The sequence below is a fragment of the Pempheris klunzingeri genome, chromosome 18, assembly GCF_042242105.1.
Source record: "Pempheris klunzingeri isolate RE-2024b chromosome 18, fPemKlu1.hap1, whole genome shotgun sequence".
In the NCBI taxonomy this organism is placed as follows: domain Eukaryota; kingdom Metazoa; phylum Chordata; class Actinopteri; order Acropomatiformes; family Pempheridae; genus Pempheris; species Pempheris klunzingeri.
The window spans coordinates 13,871,729-13,897,703 of NC_092029.1; the positions used below are offsets into that span (position 1 = coordinate 13,871,729).

General features: G+C 44.1%; 2 protein-coding genes across 3 annotated transcripts in view; both read left to right on the forward strand.

Annotated features, from left to right (window-relative positions):
- The first annotated feature begins 2,357 nt into the window (after window positions 1-2,357).
- On the forward strand, window positions 2,358-15,181 carry LOC139218073 (sine oculis-binding protein homolog). Of its 2 annotated transcripts, none has more exons than XM_070849608.1 (7): window positions 2,358-2,655; window positions 5,253-5,382; window positions 5,698-5,892; window positions 6,993-7,144; window positions 8,347-8,442; window positions 8,637-10,580; window positions 12,818-15,181. In XM_070849608.1, exons 1-6 carry the CDS (start codon window positions 2,563-2,565, stop codon window positions 10,569-10,571), a joined length of 2,601 nt encoding a protein of 866 aa, XP_070705709.1. In that variant the 5' UTR covers window positions 2,358-2,562; the 3' UTR covers window positions 10,572-10,580; window positions 12,818-15,181. The 2 variants fall into 2 exon arrangements, with proteins under 2 accessions (XP_070705709.1, XP_070705710.1); XM_070849609.1 differs by having other exon boundaries at window positions 8,658-10,580.
- A 1,561-nt stretch (window positions 15,182-16,742) lies between these two features.
- LOC139217654 (rho-associated protein kinase 2-like) overlaps window positions 16,743-25,975 on the forward strand; it is a 30,968-nt gene continuing 21,735 nt past the window's right edge. The window contains exons 1-6 of the mRNA XM_070849041.1: window positions 16,743-16,861; window positions 21,929-22,010; window positions 22,730-22,830; window positions 23,492-23,629; window positions 24,611-24,871; window positions 25,649-25,793. Coding sequence (XP_070705142.1) covers window positions 16,766-16,861; window positions 21,929-22,010; window positions 22,730-22,830; window positions 23,492-23,629; window positions 24,611-24,871; window positions 25,649-25,793 — 823 coding nt within the window. The 5' untranslated portion in view covers window positions 16,743-16,765. The remainder of the gene's footprint in view (window positions 16,862-21,928; window positions 22,011-22,729; window positions 22,831-23,491; window positions 23,630-24,610; window positions 24,872-25,648; window positions 25,794-25,975) is intronic.

Genomic DNA, 25,975 nt, shown 5'->3' on the forward strand with positions numbered 1-25,975 from the left:
GAGGCCCTTGTGACTCTGGGCTGTAGGCAAAACTATTCAAAACCAGTGGGTAGACATCGCCCCCTAATGGTGGAAACACATTACTGTAAACCACAGGAGTTCACTCTGTGTGTCCCTGTAGGAGCAGACTACAGCATTCAATCATCTTCTTAATTGACAGGGTATGTTCTCTGCTGCCATGTATCCGTGAACTATAATGCAAGTAATGATACACAAAGTGGCCAATTTTTATGATTCGGTCCAGATGTTGAGGATTGTAACGTTAGACCTCTATCATTTGTGTAAGTGGATTTCAGGGGAAGAGTGAGACGGTCTTATCCCCGCCTTCACCCCCCAGAGGAACCTAAGGGGACAGCGCTCCCTGCAGAGGCACCAGATGTGCGCTTGTTATGGAGAGCCGGAGAGAGGGGCCTTTTGTGAGGCATCAGATAAGCCCTGTTCCCAAAGCCGGGCCGGATCGAGTATCATCAGCGGGTGTACGAGGGGGCGAAACCCAAGCCCTGCGCACTGGATCGGGTTTCTGTTTACACGAGCGTGGTCCCTGGATTCCTCCAACCAGGGCAGACCGAGGACGGCTGGAGACAGGGAGGAAAGAGGCTCCGAAACAGCCCTCCCCTCCCGCCTGTCTGTCTACCTGTCTGTCTCTCTGCGTGGGGTTTGGTGACCAAGTGAAAGTTCTGCAAAAGACAGACATTTAAGGATGCAGAGGCTCAGTTTTTCTACATATTTGGGAATACCCAAATGCGTGACCTCAATTCATCTCGGTTAGTATGAGTGTTAACCTTGGCGTTCAGAATAAATAAACTGGGATAAAATAAATTCTAGGAGTAAAATAGTTGTCCAACTTGTCGGAAATAACACTGATGTTTGTTTATGTTGCTGAATGCAACTCGATCGCGTCTATCTTTTCATCATTCGCCTGGAAACATGATAGTGTAATAAATCCTCTGGCCTTTCCCATCAAGAATAACCATGGGACAAATGTTTATGTTCAAAGCTGTTGTTTGCGCGCACACACCTCCCCCATATGTGAATGGAAACCCGGTCCTCGGACATGTGCTACTTTCCAAAGGCAAGGGTGGCTTAGGAGCCAAATGTGGACATTTCAGGTGTTTTTGCGCAGTGCGCACACACACACACACACACGCTGTCACACGGGCACTGATCAAACAGATGCCATTTGAGAAAGCCCCATACATTCTGCCACGGTATCATTTAACTCACCGCGCTCTTTTCATCTCTTTATTTTAAGACAAGAGTATTTGTACAGTGTTTGTACTGTGTCCCCTCAGATAAAACACAGTCTTTGCATTCCTTATGAAATGTATCTGTTGAGATTTGGGAGGGGTGGGCGCCAGGTGTTGGGTTACATCAACTCAGAGGGCCCTCCCTTCCCTATCCTAAGAGGGCACTGTCAAGCTGCAAGCAAAGAGCACAAATAAGACCGGAAGCGTGGTGACTTTGCTTTCATAATAAAAGCAAAAAAGTGTGTCAAAAATGTTTTAAAAATACTCTCAGCAGTTCCTTGTGCAGATTACAATTTAACTCAGCTTTAGGCAGTTTGTAGTAATGCTACTTTATTTCACTAAAAAACAGAAGAAATATTTATATAGTGTATCAACAGAACCAATCAGTCTCAAAATGTGTAGTTATTGCTTCTGGTATGTTGTCAGATGTGCTGTGCTTGATTTTTTTGTTTGCTTGGGCATTGATAAAAATGCTGTAACATTCGAATAATATAAAAAAGAGTAACATTTTGATCAGAGATCTTTGAGTGGTTAGTTTCACTCTGGTTTGTGTTAACAGGAAATGGTGCAAATATTCAACCTGGATTATTATCTGGCATGAAAAATGTCTCACACTGACAAAGTCTTTGTTTCTTATGTTTTGAAACCTAAATTGTGATGCATGTCGATCATAGATTCTTCATATCCTCAAAACATTTTCATTTTGTCTAAATATATATATATTATATTTTGATTTTTACCATTCTTATTTATCTGATCTCATCTTTATTCTTTTAATTGTTTTCATGTGCTTTTATCCTTTGGTTTTATCCTCATTTTGAACTGTTTTTACTTTGTTTTTTAAAGTGCTTTAATTTTAGAATGTTGTTAAGAAAAGTGCTATATAAATGTAGGTATTATCATTATTGTGTTGTTGTTGTTGTTGTTTTTAACATCAGAGTTCCATCATTGAGTTGCTGATTATTAATCTTGGCTGTCCTCAACTTGCATACTATAAACATGTAAGGCCACATCAGGTTGTCATTGAATTTACTCTGAAAGTCCTAACCGGAAGCGGTGTGTGTGCTCCCGATAGGCGGTGGACACACTTGGAGAAGAGAGAGTGGGGATTGTTCGGCGGTGGAGCCTCCAGCCCGGAGCGCACGCATGTCCAGTGGACTCGAATGGTGCGAAGCTCCAGATGAGGGACTCAGACGTCCGGGAATGACAGCCGCTGTCACCGGGAGTGACAGCTTTCACTCTAAGCTACGCCACTAAAACACCTCACAGCTGACACCCAACACTGATCCGGATCGGATCCAGCCAGACCAGGACTATGCCAGAGATGGAGAAAGGGAGACCACCGGAAAATAAACGCAGCAGGAAACCTGCGCACCCCGTAAAGAGGGAGATCAACCAGGAGATGAAGGTGAGAGGGAGAGTTTGTGTGGCGCTTTTTAGATTAGTTTCTATCCGGAGAGGCTGTTATAGACTGGGCGACAACTTCTGTACGCACGTAAACGTCTCCTCTCTGAGGGCAGCTGCGCACAAATCAATGCTGGGAATAATCAGACACACACTCTGTTTAACGTTCACTGAATGCGCTCCTTGTGTCTTTAATGTAAGCAATCATGTTTCACGAACGCACTTTTGTCGCAAATTTAGAAAAAAATAACCCTTCAAAGTTTGCGTCCATTAGGAGGCAACAAACTCGTGATAATAAACGAGCTTTAGAATTATAAATCCAAAATGTCACACTCAGAGTCACGGGACTTTTTTAATTATAGATGTCCGCAGTGAGGAAGAAGAGTAGGTTGGCCTTCGCCTTTCTGTGACGCCATGTCAGGCCAGCTGTGGCCGGACGCTAATGTCCAGCGGAGATCCAGATGTGCGTCACTTCTTCCCCGCTCTTGCGGTGCGCACACTTGCTGCACCACAGAGGCTTGCCCTCATGCCTTCCAAAAGAGAGAGGGTATTTATATCCTTTAAATAGCCTACCTCAGCCCTACACTGGGCAAAACACTGAACAGGGCTATAAAACAAGCTTTAAAGCGTGCAAATATGACACCAAACTAAAGTTCCCACTCAGAGATAATGTTTACACGGGCTCTGAGAATCGCTCCCCTGTTGGTTTAAAGGACAGTCAGCGCACAGGCAATGATAAGTTAAAGCACAGTAACAGACTTGATTCCCTCCCACCATTATGAGCCTGTTACTGCATGGAAACTAATCCTTGGATTGCCTGCTTTGTTTGGGTATGGACACTATTTGAGAGTGTTGACTGTGGTGGTAAGAGATATCTGAAGCTCCCTCAAGCAGGAGTTCAGAAATCTAAAAGGACAAGCAGTTTTTTTTGTGTGTGTGTTTTGGGGAGGGAGGGGGGGGGGATTCTGGCTTTTTTCGTGAGAGAGGAAATGTGGTCTTTTTGTGTAAGTGGTTTGGATTGTAGCTCTTGATATCCAGGGGAGGTGTAGTGTTACAACTTAACTAATTTTAATCAAAACATGTGAAATGCAACCCCCGCTTGATGTGAGCCTGCCTGCGCTGAATCTCAGGGTCGGCCCCGGTTTGTTGCCTTTGGCTGCAACTCTCTCTGTGGTTTGGGATATGGCTTGTCACTCTCACAAAGCAGATGTTTGTCTGAACTGCCAAAAAGAAACAAAAACAACATTGTGGGAAGTGGAAGGGTGGGATAAAAAAAAAAATTGCCAGTTTTTCGTTAACAAGAAACCAGAAAGGGTAAATGACACTGAGCTTTATGCATATGATGTAAAACATGTGATGTAAAACATACAGGATGAAAGACGGCGAGGGGAAAAAAAAAAAAAAGGGAGACAGACAGGAAGATGGGCAGGCCAACTGATTTCTAGCTCAGCTGAGGTCCAGCCTAGTGTTGTCTCTGTAATACATCTGTTTCAACACCACATTCGGACCTACTCCCTCCACGTCAGACCCAAGCGCAGCACCAGACACTGGATACTTCACTTTAATCATCGTTAGGCATATTTAGCAGGATATGATACCACTGCTTGCACTCACCCACACACTCTCCCAGACACACACACACAGCAGAAAGTGAGCAAGCGAGGGAGAGATCCATTTCTTTGAGGCCCTAGTGCGGAGCAGAGGTCGGAGTGAGGAAAGCAGGGGAAAGAATGTGCAGTCAGTACTACAGCACTACAACACCACCACAGCAGGCTGGCTGTGCTGGAAAAGGGTGAAACCTGAGAGGCAGCGCTGTGTCGGGTGTCAGGCTGGAAGGTGCTGGGGTGGAGGGGAGGATAGTGAAGATGGGAGGTGAGGGAGGGAAGAGGAGAGGAGAGGAAGAGAGACAAGGGGAGGGACGGGGAAAGCTGTGGAAAAGAGAGAGAGAGAGAGAGAGTGGTGGACAGTGGAGAGAGAAGAAGGGAGAGGAGTGGGGCATTTCCGAGAACCGTGGGACCTCGCTGTGGTGTAGGGTGTCCCGCTCTGATTTCTGCCCGTTCCGGATCAGGTTTCTCCTCCAATCCGGTTCTCCCAAAGCCACAGAGTGAGGTGGGTGGATAAAGAGAGAGACCTTTGTGTTTTTTCTTTTTTTTTTTTTCATCTGGTCGTAATAAAAAAAAAAAAAAAAGGGACCACACATCCCATCTGTGGAGAACAGTTTTCTTTTCTCCCTCTTTTTTCCAATTAAAAGAGATAAACAAAGGATGATTCATAGATTTCACACTGGTGTTAGGTTTTAAACCTTTCCGTCTCAGATTTAGCAAGAGTAAACAGCTTGAATACATCATGGAAAAAGCGTCATACTGTACTCCACTGTGCCCGTATTCATTTCTCCAACTGGGCTGGGGCTGAGAAAGAATCCCTCACATTGATTCAGAGTAGGAAGGTCTGATTATGTTTAACATAGGATAAAAAGTTCCACTAACAACCCTAAGATGTACGGTCACAGTTTCCCATTTGCAGGCAGGCTGGGGCTCAGTTACCCTATCCCTTTACATAGAACCTTAATCAGTGATTTCTTTTCCTCTTTTTCTCATGCAGACATTTGCAGAAAGCACCATGAACGAGCTGCTGGGATGGTACGGCTATGACAAGGTCGACCTCAGAGAATCGGAGGCCAACGAGATCAGAAACTACAGAGAAAGGCGTCAGCATGTGTCTGTGCTGAAAGGTGAGGGCAGGTGTCGACAGTTCACGGTTAGAAAAGAGTCGTCTTGGATTTACACCAACAGGTTCTGCAGGTTTTAGTGCAGACATTGAGTCACTGTTCAAATTTGCTAGACGTACTCTCCTGTAGTTCTCAAGTTTCATTCATTCAGATACGTCTATTGTTTCTCAACACGTTTGTACCGAAAATTAGAGTAGGGCATTGTTATGAGTGCAAAAGTTACTACAGTATCATATAAGCCATACTGTGGATTTATGCTATCGTTTTACATTAATAAACTCTGAGTCATAAGCATTACGTTATCTTTATGTCTTTCAGAAAACTCATTGCCAAAACCCAAGAGCCTGGACACCAAAGTCGGTCAATCTGTCCTCCCCATGAAGACTGGAGAGAGAGAGTCCTCCAGTGTCCCCTCCTCTTCACCCTCTTCTTCCTCAGCGAGTGCATCCCTGACCACTCCCAAGGAGCACAAGAGTGCCCCAGTCATTGTCCCCCTTATAAAGCCATCAGCAGGTAGTGGGCTATGAGACTACACATTAACACATATGATTTTAGCTCATAGCATTGCTGCTCCCCCAGATTCACACATGCACACATATTGCGTGACTTGTAATGTGTTTATATGTGACAGGTCAGAGTGCAGGTTCAGCAGTGCAGAAGGGACAAATGTGGGTTACATGGACGCCCTGTAAACAGTCAAAAAGGATTTTCCAATTACATGTCAGCATCCAATTATTCAGTACCATCACTTTTGTTGTGGTTAAGTCTTGCCAGTGCAGCCCATGAGCATGTGGACAGTAACATGTTTTCAATTTTTTTGACTGTGAACTCCTGCACATTGGGTCTAGATTTAAACAACCATTAAAACAGTAATGTACTGACTTTCAGTTTTGATTTGAGAGTATTATCAGGGTGAACACTGTAGGAATGATAATACTGTATGTATAGCATTAAAAGGGCTGCATCTCTTACACCGTACACTTCATGCTGACGGAAAAAAAAACTTTAATCTGAAGGTGAAAGTCAACTCTTGAACCATTGTTTCATTTCAACATGCACAGTCTAAACAGTTCAAAATGTATCATCATCAACAGACTGCGCTGGTAAGGCACAATGCAGCGGTGCACATGATAAGAAGTAACAGGGGTGCAGCAGGATCTGTGGAGTCCCTGAAAGAATATTGCTTCAGGACTTCTTTAATTGATTCACAGTAGAGTATGTCCCACTGGACGTTTTGGAGCACCTCCAGCTGTGGGCCAAGATCCTCTGATTCTTAAACACACTGACATTATTCAACATGAACTTGATCAAGTAATTTGCTAAAGGATCAGTTCTCTTCAGGTTCAGTTGAGATCAAATAGTTGTACTGTTAGTCCACTGAAAAGCACTTAGCCTTAGCTGTTCTCGGGCACTGAGAGGTAAAGGCTTCTAATGTGGCTTTTTAAAATCCTCCATAATCAACACCAGTGTCACCCAGACCTGTCTGGGTGACACTGGTGTCAGTCACACACACCTCTGTGGAACTGAGCTATTTTAGGTTACGCTTGGTAGTAAGACTTTTGCAAAGTGCACTAATTAATTGCATTCAGTTTTTTTCTTCTTTTCCTCTGCAGTGGAAGATGTACAGAACGTGCAGATAGTGTGTGTCTGGTGCCAGAAGGAAGGGGTAAAACGCTACTCTCTATGTATGGGTTCGGAGCTGAAGAGCTTCTGCAGCGAGAAGTGTTTTGCCGCCTGCAGACGGGCCTACTTCAAACGCAATAAGGTGAGTGGTAAACGTAAAATCCCGTGGAAATCCCAACATCTGCGCGACTGATGACGACTGATCTGTGCATTCGTTTTTTATATTTTTGAATGTGTTGAGTTCATCGGATTGCACGCGCGTACATGCAGGTACACTACGGGTGCATCAAGTGGTTTCTGGCAGGTAAACGGACCTTCAGAAACAGATACTCTTGATCCTGTGAGGTCATAACTGATGGATTAATTTACAGGAATTTAAAAAGGGGGGATCTCTGAGAACACACTTTCCAGTTATTATGGAGTATCCAGTATAGGAATGGTGGGAGGGAGGTCAAAGTTTGTGGAGGACACTCAGTATCAGTTTCGCGTTAATGGAGGAGGTTCCATCCATTAAGTGGCTTTGGTCTGGAGGACAGGAAAGCTGCAGCTATGGAGAACTGCTCTGATACACATTGCCATGATTTTTCACCTTCAACAACGACACAGATATACCCTCTTTAGAGGTGCGGCGTGACAAGCAGCTATATCACCTTTCACCCTCACTGTTGTTTATACTGTGGTAGGTTTTCACATGATAACAGAGACAAAAAGGAGGGCTGAACAGAGTCTGAGCGCAACAAGCCCTCTAGTTTTTCGGAGGCGGGGAGGAAAGCATTGCCGTTGGCTTGTCGCTGCTTGTCTGAGAGGAAAGCCAGAAGGCCTGGGGCGAGGTGTCCACTTTCAGCGCATACCTTACCTTCAGCTGCTTCATGTTTCGTAACTCAACACGACTCAGTGGGTCACAGAGATGGGGGAGCACTCAGATCCACAGCAGATTACATTACATGAATCAAGAGGAATTTCCTATATTAATACTGGCAAGGCCATCAATAATATGACAATACATCACCTGTATTATCTCCCTAAGCAGTTGTAGAATCATATCTGTTTCACAACACAGTGATTCCCCTTTGTTTTACTGAACTTTAGGGTTTGGTGCCATGCATAAAGTTCAGATGACTTCTAACCTTGATGACAAGGCAATTCATTTGAAGCTATATTTTGCGCTTGTTATGTAAGAAGCTCATATTTTCAGTATAGCATTTTGATTGAAGGCAACTGTACCTACGCATATCATCATGAATTGGAGAATGAATCCATCAAAAGTAGAGTGAACTCAGGTCTGACAAACTGCTTCACAGTGGTTCATGTCACGTGTGTCACGCTGTGGTTTTCCCCTGTCAGGCCAGAGATGAAGACCTCCATGGTGAGAGATCCCCTCAGCACCCCCATACGGAGGACTCGCCCAGACTGGTGTTGAAGATAAACAGCAATGTCAGAGTAAGACACTATCAATGTATCTTTTGTTTTCCTGATGTAAAGTATTAATATGAATATGCTATAAAATTACAAGATTAAAACAGCTTTAAACACATACACCTTAAGAGGTTGGAATAAAGTCAGCCTATCTCCCGTTACTGTGTATTTATACAAAGTTTTCAGCTAGGATCCATCACTTCAATGACCCCCCACAGTCTCTCTCCCCTGTGCCTCAGGTATGTGATTGGTGCAAGCACGTCCGCCACACTAAAGAATACCTGGACTTCGGATCTGGCGAGGAACGACTCCAGTTCTGCAGTACCAAGTGTCTGAATCAGTACAAGATGGATGTTTTCTACCGAGAAGCCCGTGCAGCTCTCACCAGCTCCAGCCCAAGCAGGACCAGCCAGGAGGGGAGGGCGGACAGCATTGTGACTGGGCAAAAGCTGCTCACACCTGAGTCTTGGAACAGCAGCAGCAGCAGTGCAGGAGAAGCTCGTCATAAAAATCTTTCCCCCAAAGGGTCTACGCCAGTCCATGGAGCAGCAGAATCCACCTCCATCTCCCCCTCGGAGGCATCCTCTTCTAATTCCAAGGTCCCTGTCTCTGGGCTGAGGACATTAGAGAGACCCATCCAGCCTCCCTCACATCCCCCTCCCATGGAGATTTCAACCCACTCTGCTCCACTTCATCCTCCACATCATCCTCGTCCCCCTCTGGAACATCAGCCCATACCTCAAATCCCCATGCCCTTCATCAGACCTCCACTACATGCTCAGGGCCTGAAAAGCCCCCTTGCCAACCCTCCCAGACACCCAGGCCCCCCTTCCAGCCCCATCCACAGACCTCCTCACTCTCCTCACCTGCAGCCCCCGACCTCTTCCATGAATCCCCCCGGACTGATGCATCCCTTCCCAGGAGCCTACTTCCCTGGGTTGCACTCCCCTCCCCTGAACATGATGCCAAGAGGTCCTGTCCCGATGCCTCCAATAATGAACTTTGGTATTCCTTCCTTTAGCCCTCTTCTGCCTCAACCCACTGTCCTGGTGCCTTATCCCATCATTGTTCCCTTACCTGTCCCCATACCCATTCCTATTCCCATTCCAGTCCCTTCTAAGGCAACCCTAGAAACTCCAAGTCACAGTGGTGTTATCCAGCCTGTGCCAGAGGGGGCAGACCGGGGTAGATCCAGGGCTACCAGGCCACCATCTCCAGGGATCCCTGGAGGAGACAGCAGATTGGTGGCCAACAAATTGGGTGGAAACTTGACACAAGGTCTCCACTCGCCAAGTGACCCCAGTACAAGGGACACAGACTGGGTTAAATCAGAGAGGCCATTCCCATCCCCAGCATCCACACCCCACAGTGGAGCATCCTCCCCCAGAGCAAAGTACAACGACTCCCCCTGCTCAGCCCCAGAGTCCGAGGGGCTGACAGACTATAAGCAGCAGCAGTCAGAGCGACAAGTCATCCAAAGGGTTCTTCAAAGGACCCACGTGAAGCTGGGGCCCAGTGCCAATGGAGTGGTGGAACTGTCAGGACTGGGGGAGTCAGGGACAGGGCAGGGTACCAGATCAGGGCTACACGACATCATCAGACCTACCCCTCTACCACAATCCCCTTCACATGACACTGTCTACCACCACCAGGACTCCCACACTCCACCTTTACACACCCCACCCAGCCCCACAGGGAGCAGCCATCCATATGATGCCATGTTCTCTGATCTGAAATCTCAAGACCACGGTCCAAATGGGATGTCCTCCTCATCCACACCCGCCAGTCCAGACTCCTCCCTACCCCAGAGAGTACCAGCACCACCCCCTGAGCCTGCACTCAGTGAGCTGGAGGCCATCAAAGAGAACAAGTGCTCTATTGTTGGCCCAGTGCGGGTTGAGGGCCCAGTCAGCCAGTCAGAAGAGCCCTTAGCAGTAGTTGGGGAGGTAGGAGAGGACCCCCATGTTCCTGATGAGGACCATGCCTATGCCCTGCCCACAGCGCCAAAGACAGGTGGGACCACCACCCCGCTGCTCTTGCCCAAACTCAGGGACAAGGGTAGCCTGCGGAGCCCTGCAACCATGCCCAGTGCTGGAGACATGGAGCCAGCTCTGAAGAGGCGATGCCTACGAATCCGTGATCAGAATAAGTAGAGGATGGAGGTGAGAGATCCTATTACAAGCGAGGCAAATTATAGATAGCATTACTTTCTCTAGCTGTTACATCTGATGTTACTGAATTGCACGTTTGAAGAAGGGACACAACCACAGTACCTTGTCCATCCTCATTACTCATACATACAGAGGACATGCCACAAGGATCTTGTGGGTGGGATATACCAAGCTTACTAACTGTATTGGCATAAGCTTCCTAAATCACATCCCGCTGGTCTTTGTGGCATTTTGTGTTGGTCTAATTAAAAACCAGCAATCATTTTTAAATGTCATTTGGGATTGGAACCCAAGGGATTGGAAACTGTGTGCATACGAACATTCACACACACACAGGACAAGCTCGATCACAGGTCTCACAGTATGCGCATGGTCACTAAACAGCATGGCGCCAAAGAGAGAGAATCCCAGTAACCTGGCACTCCTCTGGGCTCTAAGGTTACAAGAGGGGAAGGAGGTGGAGGGCACAGGCAGTGAGAGTGACTTTGAAAGGCGATCACTTCACCACAACCTGACAGTCACAATGCTTTGTTTGCATGGCAGCCCGTTTTGTAGGCTCAGTTTTGCCAAGATATGCAAGTGCGTGTCTGTGGGGAGGAGATTTCTGCATTTTAACCAATTGGCTGATGCTTTTTATCCAGGGCAGTTTGCAAAGTATGGGAAAGTAGTGGGTTCATTGTCTTGACGAGGACAGATGGCTGCAGCTAAATCAAAACCGTGACCTTAAGGTTATGGGATGGTTTGTCCAACCTGACACCCAGACGGAGAGACAGATCAAGTGAGATTGGCTGAGGGCGACCCCAAAGTCAAACTCTTGCTTCTTGCGGCATGGACAGCGAAGCAGTGCAGATATGTTTCTGAGGTCGTCGTGGAGACAGAGGTGATTGTTAGGCAGACTACAGGGCGCTGTGAATATGAGAGCCAACCCTCCGCTGTGATAGAGCTCTGGGGCTTTGCTCGAAAACGCAGGGGCAGAACCAGAGCGTTCCGATTATGCATGTCAAAGTGACACCCTGTTCTGGCTTCAGCTGGTCCTCTCCTCTCCCCTTTCAGTCCTTTCCCTTCTCTTCACTCACCACCGCTGTCCCCTGCCAACCAGATGTTGTTGTAAGAGTGCAGCAGAAAATCCTCCTTACTTTGGACCAATCAAGGGGCCTATTGGTTTCACTTGCCTGATCGGTAGTCCAAATGGCTGTAACACCACCCGCCGTCCTCACCCGCTGGTATCTCGCCATAACAAGATCATGTTGCCATTTTATTGTATGCCCTGAGATGAATCTGCTGATATTACAGAGATGGTTTGGATTTCAACTGGCCTGCTTTTCTCTCCATTTTCCTCTCCAAAGGCCATGGGTCAGCTTAATAATCATGTTTAAAAATGATGGCTGTGGATGGAGAAAGCACAACATAAACTATTATCTTGTATCCCAGGTGTTTTGTCTCTAAGTTACAAGATCCCCTTTCGCTGAATTGGTTCTCACTTTAATCTTTGTCATTTGTTGTGGTTTGGTGTGTCCCCTTAGTAACCACTACATATGAAATCACAGCGCGCTGCTTGAGTTGTGCAGACGGATTTATGGCCCTGCGTTGTGTTGGAACTGGCTGCCGTGTGCAAACGACTTGGGCTTGCCACCTCTGCGCTCTGAGCCGAACATTGCTGTCCTGTTCTATTGTCTCCACCACTAAAAGTCTTTTAAAAAAAAAATCCAACAGAATCAGCAGCCAACTGGAGGATTTCACCTCAGGAAACAGCCCGTTTTTTCGTCTCAGTTTTCCTTGCCTTTATTTGGGATATTTTATAGCCCCGTGTAATCCGATCCCACCACTTGGGTATTCGCTGAGCGTTTGAAACTAAAACGCAATGGGACAGAGGGAGTACAGAACCCTGGTTTTGGCCCTTACATGTGAGTGTGTATGCGTGCGTCTGTTTACGTTTAATATGTGTGTTTGAATGAAAGTCTGTGTTAGTGTGTGAGAGAGAAAGAGGCCAGATGTTCTTGGTTTGATTGTGCCCTGTGCGACATTTATCTGAGTGTTGACATGACTAAAAGCCTCATTCTCAGTGTTTATGTAGAATGGGCGGATTAAGGAATGAGTGTCCAGAGCAGGAGGGGTTGATATAAGATATGCTAGAAATGGAAATTACACAGAATCAACCCAGAATCTATAACATCTCACCACTCTTTCTCCTCCTCTCTGTTTTTTTGCTCTCCTCCACCTATGAACAGACTCCCTGTTTAACACTGTATGGCGGTGCCAGAATCAGTGCCACGCCCTCTTGTGGACAACGCCAGTGCTAACACCGTCCAGCCAGTCCCTCAGCCTGTCAGCCCACCAGTGTTGCTCTGCCTGTAGACCAGCAGGGTGCCAACGCAGGAAGCAGTCCAGATGGCCATATTATCACAAGTCAACGTGGGGGGAAGAACGCAACACAGTCACACGTTTTGTCCTGGACCAAAGAGCATTGCTGGCTAGTGTTTTATGTTGTGTTCCGTGAACGCTTGATATGGAGCATCTCAGATCTTCTCCCTGTCTGACATTGCCCTAAAGTGTGTCGTGTGTGTGTGTGTGCACAAGTTAGTGTGGCTGCCCAGATGCGCTCCTCCTCCTCCTCCTCCTCTCCTTGCTACACACAGCAGACAGGGCTCTGATCAGCCTTGTGTGGTCTTCTCAGATGGAGCCTGAACATGATCTCTTTCCAGGGGAAACGGTTTGTTTTCTCTGCCCGGCTTGCACAAAGAGCCACATTGTTCCTCTCCCCATATCCCACGCTGACTCCCCACTCCAGGTTTTGGGTTACCTGGCCGACGGGGGCTCAGACTTCAGGAGCTTTTTTATTTTTTTGACCGACAGCCAGGAATATAGAAGACCCTTCTCCCCTCCGCCTAGCGCCCAATCTAAATACGGTACACAGCGCACAGTAACGCGCTAGTTCTGAGGTTTGACTCCTCACAACCGACCGCCTGTGATTCCCTTCTCTGCTCACTCCCTTCAAGGGAGGAGAGAACTTTCACCTTGAGCTGTGCGGAGAGAGCCTGGCTGGGCTGTTAGGACAGACGACTGAGCAGCATAACACAATATGTGAGGAGAAAGGATGCTCCCCCTGGCTGCTCTAAAACAAAGTCAAACTGAGTAGAATACATAAGGGGACACCTACTGATATACAGTAGCCGAGATGGTCTGCCAACACTTAAGTCATGCTGACGGCGCCGGTCCATGAATGTGTGATTTACAGATCCTCCCTCACCTTTCACCTGACCTGCCAAAGCTTCGATAGCAAATCAGAATTTGAATCACTTGTAGTGCCGTGTGCAGTGCATGTCTGCTTTAAAATCCAGAACATTCATTGCACATGCCAGTTTAACCGATTCTGATTTTCTTTTTTTTTTTTTGTTTTGATCAGACAACTCTGAAAATCAGGCTTGTAATATTACCAAATGTGGTATTATACTCAACCGTCAAATGCTGTAGTATGCAGCGATCAGTATTACAGTTCCCGCTGTAGGGGACACCTGATGAGATTTGATCCAGCTAGATCACTTAGATGCTTTTTCAACACTTTTGTCCCATTGTAAGATTTCAGTTTTTCTAGTTATACACAGATATTATTTGATGTTATATTAACTTATGGATGATGCATCTGTAGATTTTCACAAAAAAAAGTGCTTTATTTCTTCATTTGTTTTTTTTTCTTTGATGATTGTATTTTGTGAGTGCTGAAGCTCTTAAATGCCCCCATCTTTATATGTTCTATGCCCACTAGAGAGCAGTGTTCGCCTTTGTAAATTTGCACCTGCCCTTTTCTGACAGGAAGGCACCAAGAGGCCCGTAGGCAGTCTGCTGAAACCCATAAGATTAGACAGAACACTGCTGACATCCAATGCCAAGTATAGGAGCTTTTTACTCCACGCCTTGCTGCCATTATTTTCCCATTACATCCTGGTATTGCTTAACATTACAGCAGTGTCATACCTAGAAGCTTCTTCCCAGTCTCCTGGGATAAGTGGCCATTATGACCCACTCCTAGAATAACTCCAAATGTGACCCACCCCTGCCGTCATTCCAAAAACAACATGCCTATCAGTTTGTGTGTTTGTGTGTGTGCCTACAGCAGCGACACATTTCTCCCCCCCCACTCATTCCTAGACTACATCTTCAGCACAGGTCATGCCATCATGTCAGCATCATCCTCGGCTGGCCAGGGGACTTAGTATGAGTCAGTGATGACATGACTCCATGCAAATAGCTGCAGTGTCAACAAGTGGTCCTCTACTCTGACGTCAGAGGCCAAAAAAAGACATTGTTAAGACTGCCATTGTTGGTTTTATTGCACATTTTAATCATTGCCATGTCTGACCTGAAACGAGATGTGTGTTAATCTAATGTTTGGACAAAAAAAAAAAAAAAACTTGTGTCAGAAATTTTGTTGCTGTCGTTGCCTGAAATTGGTTGGTACTTTCTGACCTCCCCTGTCAAACATTTAGCCCACTGTCTGAATAGATTATTCACAGAGTGTTTGTATTTGAGTATAGATTCAGTAACCGAGAGCTTTGGTGGAGACCTCTTTGTAAAGTAAAATAAATAAAAGTTATTCTAAGAGCAAGGAAGCGTCTAGTGTGTTTTCACTTCAGTTCTTCATATTGCACTTTTTCTTGTCATTTTTAGCCGAGAGCTGATATTTTGTTGCGCTGTAGCCCACTAAATCTGAATGTGGGCTTATATTAGCCTGACACACATAAAACTGTAAGGATTTTGAGCTGTAGACAAGGACTGTGGTCCCTGTAAATTTCTATTTTTAGTGCCAGCATGTCTGCAAGGCAGCGCATCAGCATTCCTGGAATACTAAAAGTTGGTCGAGGCCCTGAGCTGTGTCGGTAAAAGAAATGAGTGAGATAAGAGAGCAGGAATTCCGGCCTGGCGAGAGTTTCCTGGGAACACTGAGTGGAGGATTTTAGGGGAGCAGAGGCATCCGGGGTCCGGAGCAACTTTCCCCAGTCAGACAGAGACCAAAGCTGCTGGAGAGGACTCTTATCTCACACATCTCATATCAACAGATATTAGCTTTATGTTGCCAAGACACTTATAATACGACAGCATGCAACCGGATGCATAGGTTTGCCTTCAAAATAAAAGCAGATGGTCTGCAGGCGAAATAGAGGTTTAAAAAATATAATTAAAATGGAAATTAAAAACAAAGACTTAAAAAAGAGATTTATTTGAGTTTGAAAGTCAATTCTTAACTCACCATTTCAAATGTTACTAAGAACTTTTCCCCATATATTTACATGATTATCAGTTGACTTGCAATACATTTAAATGCAAATATAATATTTAAATGTATTTACAAATAATACATTTTAACATTTAAAAAAAAAATATTTTCTAAAAAGTTTGTTATACGAAATAGATTTTTTTTTTTCCTATTTTGACTGGAAATTCTTTTATTTGTTCACAAAATGTGCAATTTTAAAATAAGCATTTTGAATGTATCTTCTTTATGAAAAAATATATATATTTCATGTGATACCAAAGCTTTCCTTTTGAGGAGTTTTCTTACTGATTTTGGATACAACCAGAATGTTCTCATACACATCTCACTATTACCTTGTTACCATTATACTTGTTTATATTAACATTAATTATCTAAGGAGTCTTTCCTACTTCGTGTTTCCCCTCGGCTAAAATAAAAATTCTGTCTAATCTTTCGGTGAAAAGTTCAATCAGAGTTTTAGTTTGACAGTCCAAACCGGAAGTCGTGCTGTTTTATTCTGTCTAACTTGCAGCGGTCTGTCCTACAGGTTGGACACGTTGTGGTCGGATCAGATTTTGTTGTTCTTACCTGGGAACAGACGGGGCGCACCTGAACGTGAAGTGCTCCTTCAAAAAAAAAAAAAAAGAAAAAGAAAGTCCGCTCAGCTCTCACTTTCTGGCGAGATATTAATGAGAAAAAGGGGGTGAGACAGCGCACTTTAGCGGAGGGTGAATAATTAACCTGACAACTCAAAGCCGCAGTTTGCAGAGGAGCTGACATGAGGAGCTGAGCCGAGCAGCAGTGGAGCGCGTCTGCCTGTGTCCCGACACTAAAACACAGGCCTACAGGTGGTTGTGTTTTTTTTTTTTTTTTTACTATTTCTACCATTTCATGTCCTTTGACCTGGACACACCGCGCTGTGATCATGCTGGGAGCGGAGAGCAGGCTGGAAAGCCGGCTGAAGAGGCTGGAGTCCCTGATGAGGAACCCCGAGTCGGCTCTATACTTGGAAACACTGCTGGTGAGTTTGCGTTTACCTTCGGGGTCTGAACACAGGTAGGTGTCATGACTCAGGCTGGGAGATAATGAGTGGCACACGTTGCTGAGCTCTCAGTAGTAATTCTGTCATGATCACAGACACTGTTGTCTCAGAGCAGCTGGAGTTACATAAAAAAAAAACCAGTCACAATCTAATCTGATGACTGTTTTTGTAGGAGTGAATGATTGGACAATACTCTCTTTAATACTTTGGAGAACTAAGAACTTGGAGATGTCTGCTTGTTAAAAGCTCAGTTGCCATTTAGCTTTGTTTATCATTACTTTTGATTAGGGAAACTAAACTCCACCTACACTCCACCTGTAGCCATTTCCCCTTGTGTTAGATACATTTTACTGCTCAGTTTTACAGTTTGATGATATGAAAGGAAATTGGGTTTATAATCATCAGTCATGATACATTTTAAAAGGCGCATTACTGTAAAGGTGCATTACTACCACACACAGGCAAAAGAACCTACATAAGATCTAGTGTTCTCCATAAGATCTACATTATAGTTCGGTCATTCATCTTTTCTTACCACTCCATCAGCGTTGAGTCTCTTGGCGTGGCCTCTAATTGATGTGCCCTCTCCCTGACCTGTCCTAAGAATGCACTTTGATGAAACTTCTGCCACGGCTCAGCTTCTCTCGCTGTCCCGGCCTCTGACAACAAGCACGCATTTCTGAACTGATATGGAAGCCTCCTTTTGTTCTTTACCTCTGACCTGACAGGGTCTCACACCAGGCCAAGGCCTAAAACTGCACTTTACTTGTAAGTTTGCCCGTGCACAGCCATTTTTCAGCACCGCACTTCTGGGAAAAATACATTTAAATATGGAAAACTTACTGCCTGTAAGAGAATCCAGAGAGACACGGGGGGATGTAAGGGCTGGATACTTCTCTACATGTTCACGCTTTGGCTCAGCAAATGAAATAATCTGATGAGGAAATTGTTCAGGTGTTTCATACAGGTTTGATATTGACTGAACCAGCCATGCAAGGACATCCTGGTGACATTTAGAGCAAAGAAAAACCCACAGAGTCGTGCTCAGGTTTCATTAGAGGGGGTCAGTATGTCAACCAGATGAACAGATGAGAATAGACGAGTCATGTAAAGGAGATTTAATGTTCTACGTGCAGGTTTTCCCACACAAAACAACCTCTCTCTGTGCAATGTTTTCCTGCTGGAGGATCTCACAACTATTCTCAGTGCTGATGAGTCACATGTGAAGTTCAGTGTAAAGCCACTCGTTCTCATCTTTAATAGTGCAAACCCAGCTTATGTTACACGATGACCTAATCGGACAACAAAGTGAAATGAGGCCGTCTTGGCCCACATCGACTGTCCATCCGAACCTCACCAGTCGTTACCTCACGCTTTTAACTCGACTGTCTGGTTCCAAGCAGCTTTGCAGTGGACTTAACAATGGGCACCGTGTTGCCTGATGCAGGGAGCTACCACACAGGAAGCTGTAGTCACTTCCTGGAATTGAGATGGAGCTAACCTGCAGTGACCTCACATCACTATTTCCTGTTTGTCCTCCATCATTGTTGTTGTGTGCTCACTAAAGATGTGTTTTTTTGAAGTGTTTTTTTATCTGTAGAACAAAGGATTTGGGTCTCAGTCAGTGAACATTTTAGAAAATGTTTTTTTTTATTTTTTTATTTCATATTCCACCTAACTTCCTTATTAAAACGTGCTAAGTCGGCAATTATTACCTGGACTTTCAGTCAGAACATTAATACATGATCTATTTATTATGTGGTTGTATGTTGTGCTGTAATAATACTGACATTAGACCATCAGTCACTGATAAATCTGGCAGCTGATTTTGTACAAGTGCCAAACATTAACTGGTTCTAACTTCTTAAATATGACAACTTATAATAAGACAATTTAAGGCATCATTTTAGGCTCTTGTGATGGAGATTTTTCCCCATTTTTGAGGTTTTATGGACTTAAATTCTAAATCTATTAATCAAAAAACAATCAATAGAAATAATCATCTAGAGCTGCTTCACAGCAGCTTCAGACAGGACTGTGAACCAGGGCTAAGCAGTAGAATAATCCATTTTAAATGACGGATTACATTGAGCTTGTTGGTGAATACTAATAATAATCCCCGAATACCATTAATATGGAGCATATGCAGAATTAACGTATATGTGGGGAGAGCAATGTGTACAATATATAATAATAGTCTTATTGAGCAGTTTATAGCATAATAACAGAATGTATGAGTGCTGTCAGAGAACATGTAGACATGAGCTGAATGATTATAACAAATGCATTCAATGTGCTTTATGTGAATGTGTCTACTCACCAAAGCCCTCAGATGGGATGAAGTGCAAATTTGTAAGACATACTCTCTTTTTGTGTCTCTCCGTATTGTTGTTAGTATCCACACTTATGTGATCAATAGAGGTAGCTACTGTAACATGCAAATGTGTGCCAGAACATGTACAAATCAGATGTTGTATAAAGAAATTGTGTTTGACACAGGCCCACTTTCTATCAGCTTTCTCGAGGCAGCCTTCTTTAATACCCTTTCGACTGGTGCAGACCGGATCTGCACGAGCACCTGAGAACCCCCCCCCCCATTGTTGCCGAATGTGCTCAGGCAGTATCAGCTCACAGTGGAGCGGGTGGGAGGTGTTATCTCGGGTGGTGAGGACACACAATCAAGCCTAAACTACAGGATCGTGTTTAGATTTGTTCAGATTCCAGAGGTGAAAATCAGACCAGTTTGATGCGCTTATCGAAGGAGAGGGATCTAAGTGTTGAAGCCTTTGCACTGCAAGATTGTGTGTTCAGATTGTGTACTGTAAACAGTGGTGTGAATCACAGGTTAGCCCCTAGATACTTAAAAAACAGCACCTTCTCTGGTCTTAGCTCCAGTCGTTGTCCACTGGATCCCAATGTGAGTTTTGTCAATAACCTGAACTATGCAGAATGATACGTTCGCAAAATCAAAATTCATGAAACCTACAGATTTCACAAGGAAGTCACAAAGTTTTAAATTCGATAGGCAGTGTTAATACTGGATTTAGACCCAAGTTACTGATGTGATTTCTAACTCTACACTCATCAAACACACTGCAATTTTGTGTTCAAGGTGATTTTGTTAAAAATGGACGGATTTTACCTTTATAAAGCTTTAAAAAGCTGCAATAGGTAACATTACTTCAGTATAACTGTGGATGAAATAGCTTATTTTGACCATTACATGTGACTAACAGTATTGATTATATATATATTATATAATTGAAGGGTTCCCTTAAAAATGTGTATCTGTGTGCACTCGTGTGTGTGTGTGTGTCTGTGTGTGTGTGTGTGTGTGTGTGTGTGTGTGTGTCTGTGTGTGTGTCTGTGTGTGTATTTAGTTCTTTAAAAATGGTTGGTTGTCTGAATCAAACAACCAATCAGAGTTAATCAGCACATAAATGGCCAAAGACAGATACTCTGTGTAAATAACAGCTTCTGAGGCAACAACAGATTTCAATTAAATATTGTTAGTGAGATACAATGGTCAAAATACATGATTTAAATCAAAATGATAATGAAATAATATCCTCTATTATAGCTGTAAAAACTGGTTTCAGTTACAAGAATGGAAAACAGGATGCAGCAGCCTGAAGAATTTGAAGATTTTAATCTCATATTCTCACAAATTAGACACACACACACACACACGCACACGCACACGCACACGCACACGCACACACGCACACACACACACACACACTAATGCTTCATTCGAATCTACTAAAATGAGACTATATTTTCATATAATTCAAATGTTACAGAGTTCATCATGGCTGGAACTCAGAGTTTCTCCTCTACTGCAGTAACCATGGCTGTTACAACACACGCACACACACACACACACGGTGTAAACTGATCACAGATCCTCGAGTGCTCAGTCTGAATCCAGACCCATAAGCTGTTTGTCCCACAATAGCTTCTGAGCCTTCAGGTCTATTTCCACCCGTCTGCAGGGGGGGAGATCTCTCCACACTGCTGCTATTTAAAGGTGCAGAATTGTTCCACATGCCCCTGCCCACCCACTCACATGTCCCCGAACAAACAGGCCGATAGACACTAAAGACCCGACACAGCCCCACACACACACACACACACACACATATACACACTTTAATGACTCTACTTGACCCTTGTTTTTGGGGAACAGAGGGTCATGCCACACCCCTCACCCGCCTGCCCAGCTGCCCTACCAGCCTCATGCGTTACCAAAGAGACATTTTGGTTCTACGTGAAACTCAACACCGCTGATTTACGCGCCGATGACACTACTGAGGCCCCGGCTTTGGGCCGATGCTGCCACTGCTCCTCTGTGCTAAGCCACAGGGAGGGGTCTGTGTTTGTTGGGCTGGAGCGGGTGTTGGTGGGCCCAGGTGATAGTCTGTGTGTTTGGGCAGGGGGCTGTAAAAGCATCATGTGATTAGTTGTTGTATGAGTTGTTATGTCTTCACTTCCAACCTCCATTGTCCCCCTGTCATTGTCTTGTCATGCTGCGCATTAGCAGTCTCATTTTCTCCACCCTTCATGTTGCATTTGGGAGCGTACAGCTCGCAAAAAATGTAATTCTTTCCTTCCTTCCTTCCTTCATTCCTTCCTTCCTTTTTCGCTTCCTCCATTCATTCAGTTTTGTAGTCTTCACTTAGCCAGGAGGGGGTCAGGGTTGACTAACTTACAAGATTTGTCCTGACAGATTAATGAGAATGTCATAAAAAAATATTCCTTCCTTCCTTCCCAACATAAATGAAACTTCAGACCAGCTTTGAAACATAATCATATTTTCATGTTTCTCAATTCATTAATGAAAAATTCAGCCAAAACCGCACAATAGTGATTCCAGTGTTGGATGATAATTGTTTTTCCAATGCAGCGTTTAAGTTTGAGAGGCAAAATAGTTATTGAATAAGTAATTTAACATACTAGGTTAAACCTGGACAATCCATACTTTGTTCCTGTTTATTTGTTCCTCTTCAGGCTGTAATTGAGCTGTTTGTCTTCTGTGTCTTTCAGGACGCCATGAACGCCTTGGCTCATGATTTGAACTATCCTGCCCTGCGGAAAAACAAAAACATAGAGGCCTTTCTGAACCGATGTAAGAGCTACAGTGTGTTTGGTGAAGGTCAAGATTCTCATGCTTAGCTTGAAAAATGCCAATAAAGTTCTGAAATACTAAACAGAGCCAAGCTGTGAGAAACTGAGCATGTTTCTTATTTGTAAATGCACACAAATATGTTCTGTGTACCTTTACAGAACAGCGTGCATGCATAGATGATGACTTTCCAATCTTGTAAGAAAATCTAAATCCTTCAACAGGCGACGCTGTAGAGACACTGTTTACAGCACAGTGGTTGTTGTTTCTGCCAAAGGTCACAAAACAGATAAGAAATGGATGGATTAACACAATCATAGTCTGATTATTAGTGAAATTTTGTTATTCTACTCAGATTTTCATCTGCTATTTGGCCCTGACAGATTTTACAGTCAAAATAACACAAAAAGTTAGATATGAGTCACTTTTGTGCAGCTTTTCTGCTTTTTCAGATCCATTTTTTGTTCAATCTTTTGCACTCGCCATCATTGTTTAGACTTATTCAAAGATATTAATTAACATCACAGGCTAAATCTACACACCCTCTGCACTACTAATGTGTGTTTCTCATCTGAAATCTACTGTGGCTTTAATTATATTGGACTGGTAAAACTTTTCATAAACTCTCTGATCCAGCAGTAAACTGACCCCGCGCCTTTTAGCCGAAATGGTTGGAGCTTGACATGTGTGTCGCCGTGGTAACGTGTGTGTCCGTCCCTCAGATGAAAAGACAGTGACTCAGCTGCGAGAGCTGCAGGTGAAGCTTGAAGACTTCGAGAAAGTGAAGCTGATCGGGAGAGGAGCCTACGGAGAAGTGCAGCTGGTGAGATGTTTCAGCCTGGAAAGAGTTGATAAGAGATTAATAGTGTGTTACAGGTTTACTGGATGCAGAGTTTCTCAAGAATTCAGCAATGTGCACCAAAATACCAGAAATGTGAACCACTAGAGGGAGCAGCAATCTGTGAATCAACAAACATGCAAAATATGCAACATCTGCATCCTGTTTTTTTGGTGTTTCAAATATAATTGGCATCTTTCTCCGCATAATGGCCAATTTTAGTCACTTTGAGTTTAAAAAAGGTAATCAGAGCGAGCAGTAATTTGCTCCAACCTCCCAGTTTTTCCAGATGTCTGTCTCTTGTGCTGGTGGAAGCTTGAATCTGGTCTCTGCTGTGTGTCTTGTGGTAGAAACAAGTCTGGACAGGCTCAGTGCGTGGGAGAAGAGTGTGAAGTCTGGTGTGGGGGTGTGGAGGCCGTGGGGTGCTTAGTGTGTTTGTGCTCAAAATCTTGTGTAAGCATGTCTTTCTATGGGTGTGTGCCTGTAATTATGGGTTCCCCCTCTGTCTCTGTCTCTCTCACTGTTTCTCATGTTATCTTGGACATTGTGGCATTCGCAGTTTGTGTTCTTATTGTCCTCGTCCATGTTTACACACCGGCGTCTCCTCTCTCTCTCTCTCTCTCTGACTCGCCCTCCTCTGCCGTAGGTCCGTCACAAGGCCTCTCAGAAGGTTTACGCCATGAAGCAGCTCAACAAGTTTGAGATGATCAAGCGGTCAGACTCTGCTTTCTTCTGGGAGGAGAGACACATCATGGCCTTTTCCAACAGTGCCTGGGTCGTCCAGGTGTGCACATACGCAGGTTTTATTCTAGTGAAAAAACACAAAATAGAGAAAGGGTTGAACATTAAAACACATAACAAAGAAGTATATTCCCAGTCAGACCAAGCCTCCTTCCAATACACAGACTAAACAGGTTTTTACTAGATGTCTGGCCCCTTTGAACACACACACACACACACATCTGATCCCCTTATGTTTTAATTATATTGTAAACAAAAAAAACCCTCTTGTATCTCCTGTCCTTTGGGGGCGATTGATGTGCAAAGTCCATTTCAAGAGAAAAACAAAATGTTACACATACACCAAATGGGCTAAATATTAATTCTGGCTTTCAATTTCCCTTATTCTTTCTTTTTAAATGTCATTACGTCTATATAAAGCACAAGAGTGAGGTGAGAATGTTTAAGCCTTTAGGCAGTTGTTGACTTTAACTCTACGTGTGTATACATGTATAATCTCCTATTATGTAATATGCAATTTTGTGTCACAATACCAACATATTGTATATCTTGATAAAGTGAATCTTTTGGGAGGCAAATTAAGAAAACATTCATAGATAAAAATAACTCAGTCTGATATTTTTCAACAATGAACTCAACATACAAAACAATTATTTTACATCGGGGGGTTGCTGTTGGTGCTTTAAAATTAGATTAGATCAGTTTCATTGTTATTGCTCACAGTAAGTACCAGCACAAGCAAATGCTGATTAGCATCCAATCAGACAAACAGTAGCAAAGTGCACAAATGAATATACAAAATAAACAGTGTAGTGATGGTAACTAGGGATTTAACTGTGATGTAAAAGAAACAAATAAAACCAATGCCCAGAATGCACAATGTAGATGAAAATAGAATGAGTCTGGCTTTGTAATGCCAATAAAAAGGTACACAAGAACTTTAATATAAGTCAATCTGTATCAAATAAATGGACGCATAGGGCTTTCACTATATGACACCAAGCGACTGTTTATTGTCTTCTAGCTGTGCTGCGCTTTCCAAGACGACCGCCACCTCTACATGGTGATGGAGTTCATGCCCGGAGGCGACCTGGTCACGCTCACCATGAACTACGACATACCTGAGAAGTGGGCTCGCTTCTACACAGCTGAGGTGGTGCTGGCGCTGAACGCCATCCACTCCATGGGCTTCATCCATCGGGACGTTAAACCTGACAACATGCTGCTCGATCAGAACGGACACCTCAAACTGGCAGATTTCGGCACGTGCATGAAGATGGACTCGGTAGGTTAAGTGTGGGCCTGTGTTGGACGTAGAACTTTTGTGGTGGAAGAAGTTTAGTCCTTTGCTTCTGAAGAGAAAACACCTCCTGGATGAGCTGAACAGACGCTGAATTGACTTTTCCATCCCAAGACTTTTCAGTGCCCTAGTGCACCACCAAGTGCTCGGATTGTGAAGTGAAGCTCGATGCAGCACTCTTGCATCAGGCTGTTTTGAAATGCCCCACATGTTATTGTGCTAAACAACCAATCTAGAGAGCAGCAGAGGTCCCGCCTCTGGTGTGAGTCAGGAAATGTTTTTCCACCTTTTGATTTCACCACAGCAATTTCTAAATAGCTGGTTCACAAGCACACATCACATATTTGAGCTCAGCATTAGACAGAATGTGTTGTAAGAACATGTTTAAACCAGTCTAGCAGAGGTTGAACTCTGCCCTTAATTAACTATCAATGCCTGAATCAGTGAAATGGTCTGTTCTCCTACTAATGGTCAGAACATCTTGAATATTGTAAAGGTTTCAGAGATATGATGAAAGGACTTACCGGCATGTTTCCCTGCTTGACATTGTGCTGTTTCACAGTTTTTGCGGTAATGAAAAAAAAGAAATTTACATTGCAGCCGTGGTTCTGACATGACACAGCATACTCCTGTGAAAATAATATGGCTTATTTATTCTGCTTCCTCCCCTACAGTAACTTCACCAACCTTTAACTGTCACTACATTTCCAGTCTGGCTTCCTCTATATAGTAGATTTTATTTGTGTATATTTCTGTTTGCAGACAGGCATGGTGCACTGTGACACAGCTGTAGGCACACCAGACTACATCTCCCCTGAGGTGCTCCAGTCTCAGGGTGGTGATGGTTACTACGGCCGGGAGTGTGACTGGTGGTCTGTAGGAGTCTTTATCTATGAGTTGCTGGTCGGTAAGTGACCTACCATACATATTTATTATTGACTAACATGTCAACAGGATACGATGTAGCACCTGTAATATGTAAAAGCCTGTAATAGCCCCTTGGTTGTTGAGAAAAAGCTATAATAGTTGAGTATTTAGTATAATCATTAATAACTTAGCTCCAGCAGACACATACTGTTCATTTTTGTG

What these genes read in the sequence shown, in the direction of transcription:
- LOC139218073 (XM_070849608.1), top strand. Translation starts at nt 2,563, where the DNA reads ATGCCAGAGATGGAGAAAGGGAGACCACCGGAAAATAAACGCAGCAGG. An exon ending in GCATGTGTCTGTGCTGAAAG is followed by an intron (nt 5,383 to 5,697) that starts GTGAGGGCAGGT and finishes TATGTCTTTCAG; the next exon opens with AAAACTCATTGCCAAAACCC. An exon ending in CCTTATAAAGCCATCAGCAG is followed by an intron (nt 5,893 to 6,992) that starts GTAGTGGGCTAT and finishes TTTCCTCTGCAG; the next exon opens with TGGAAGATGTACAGAACGTG.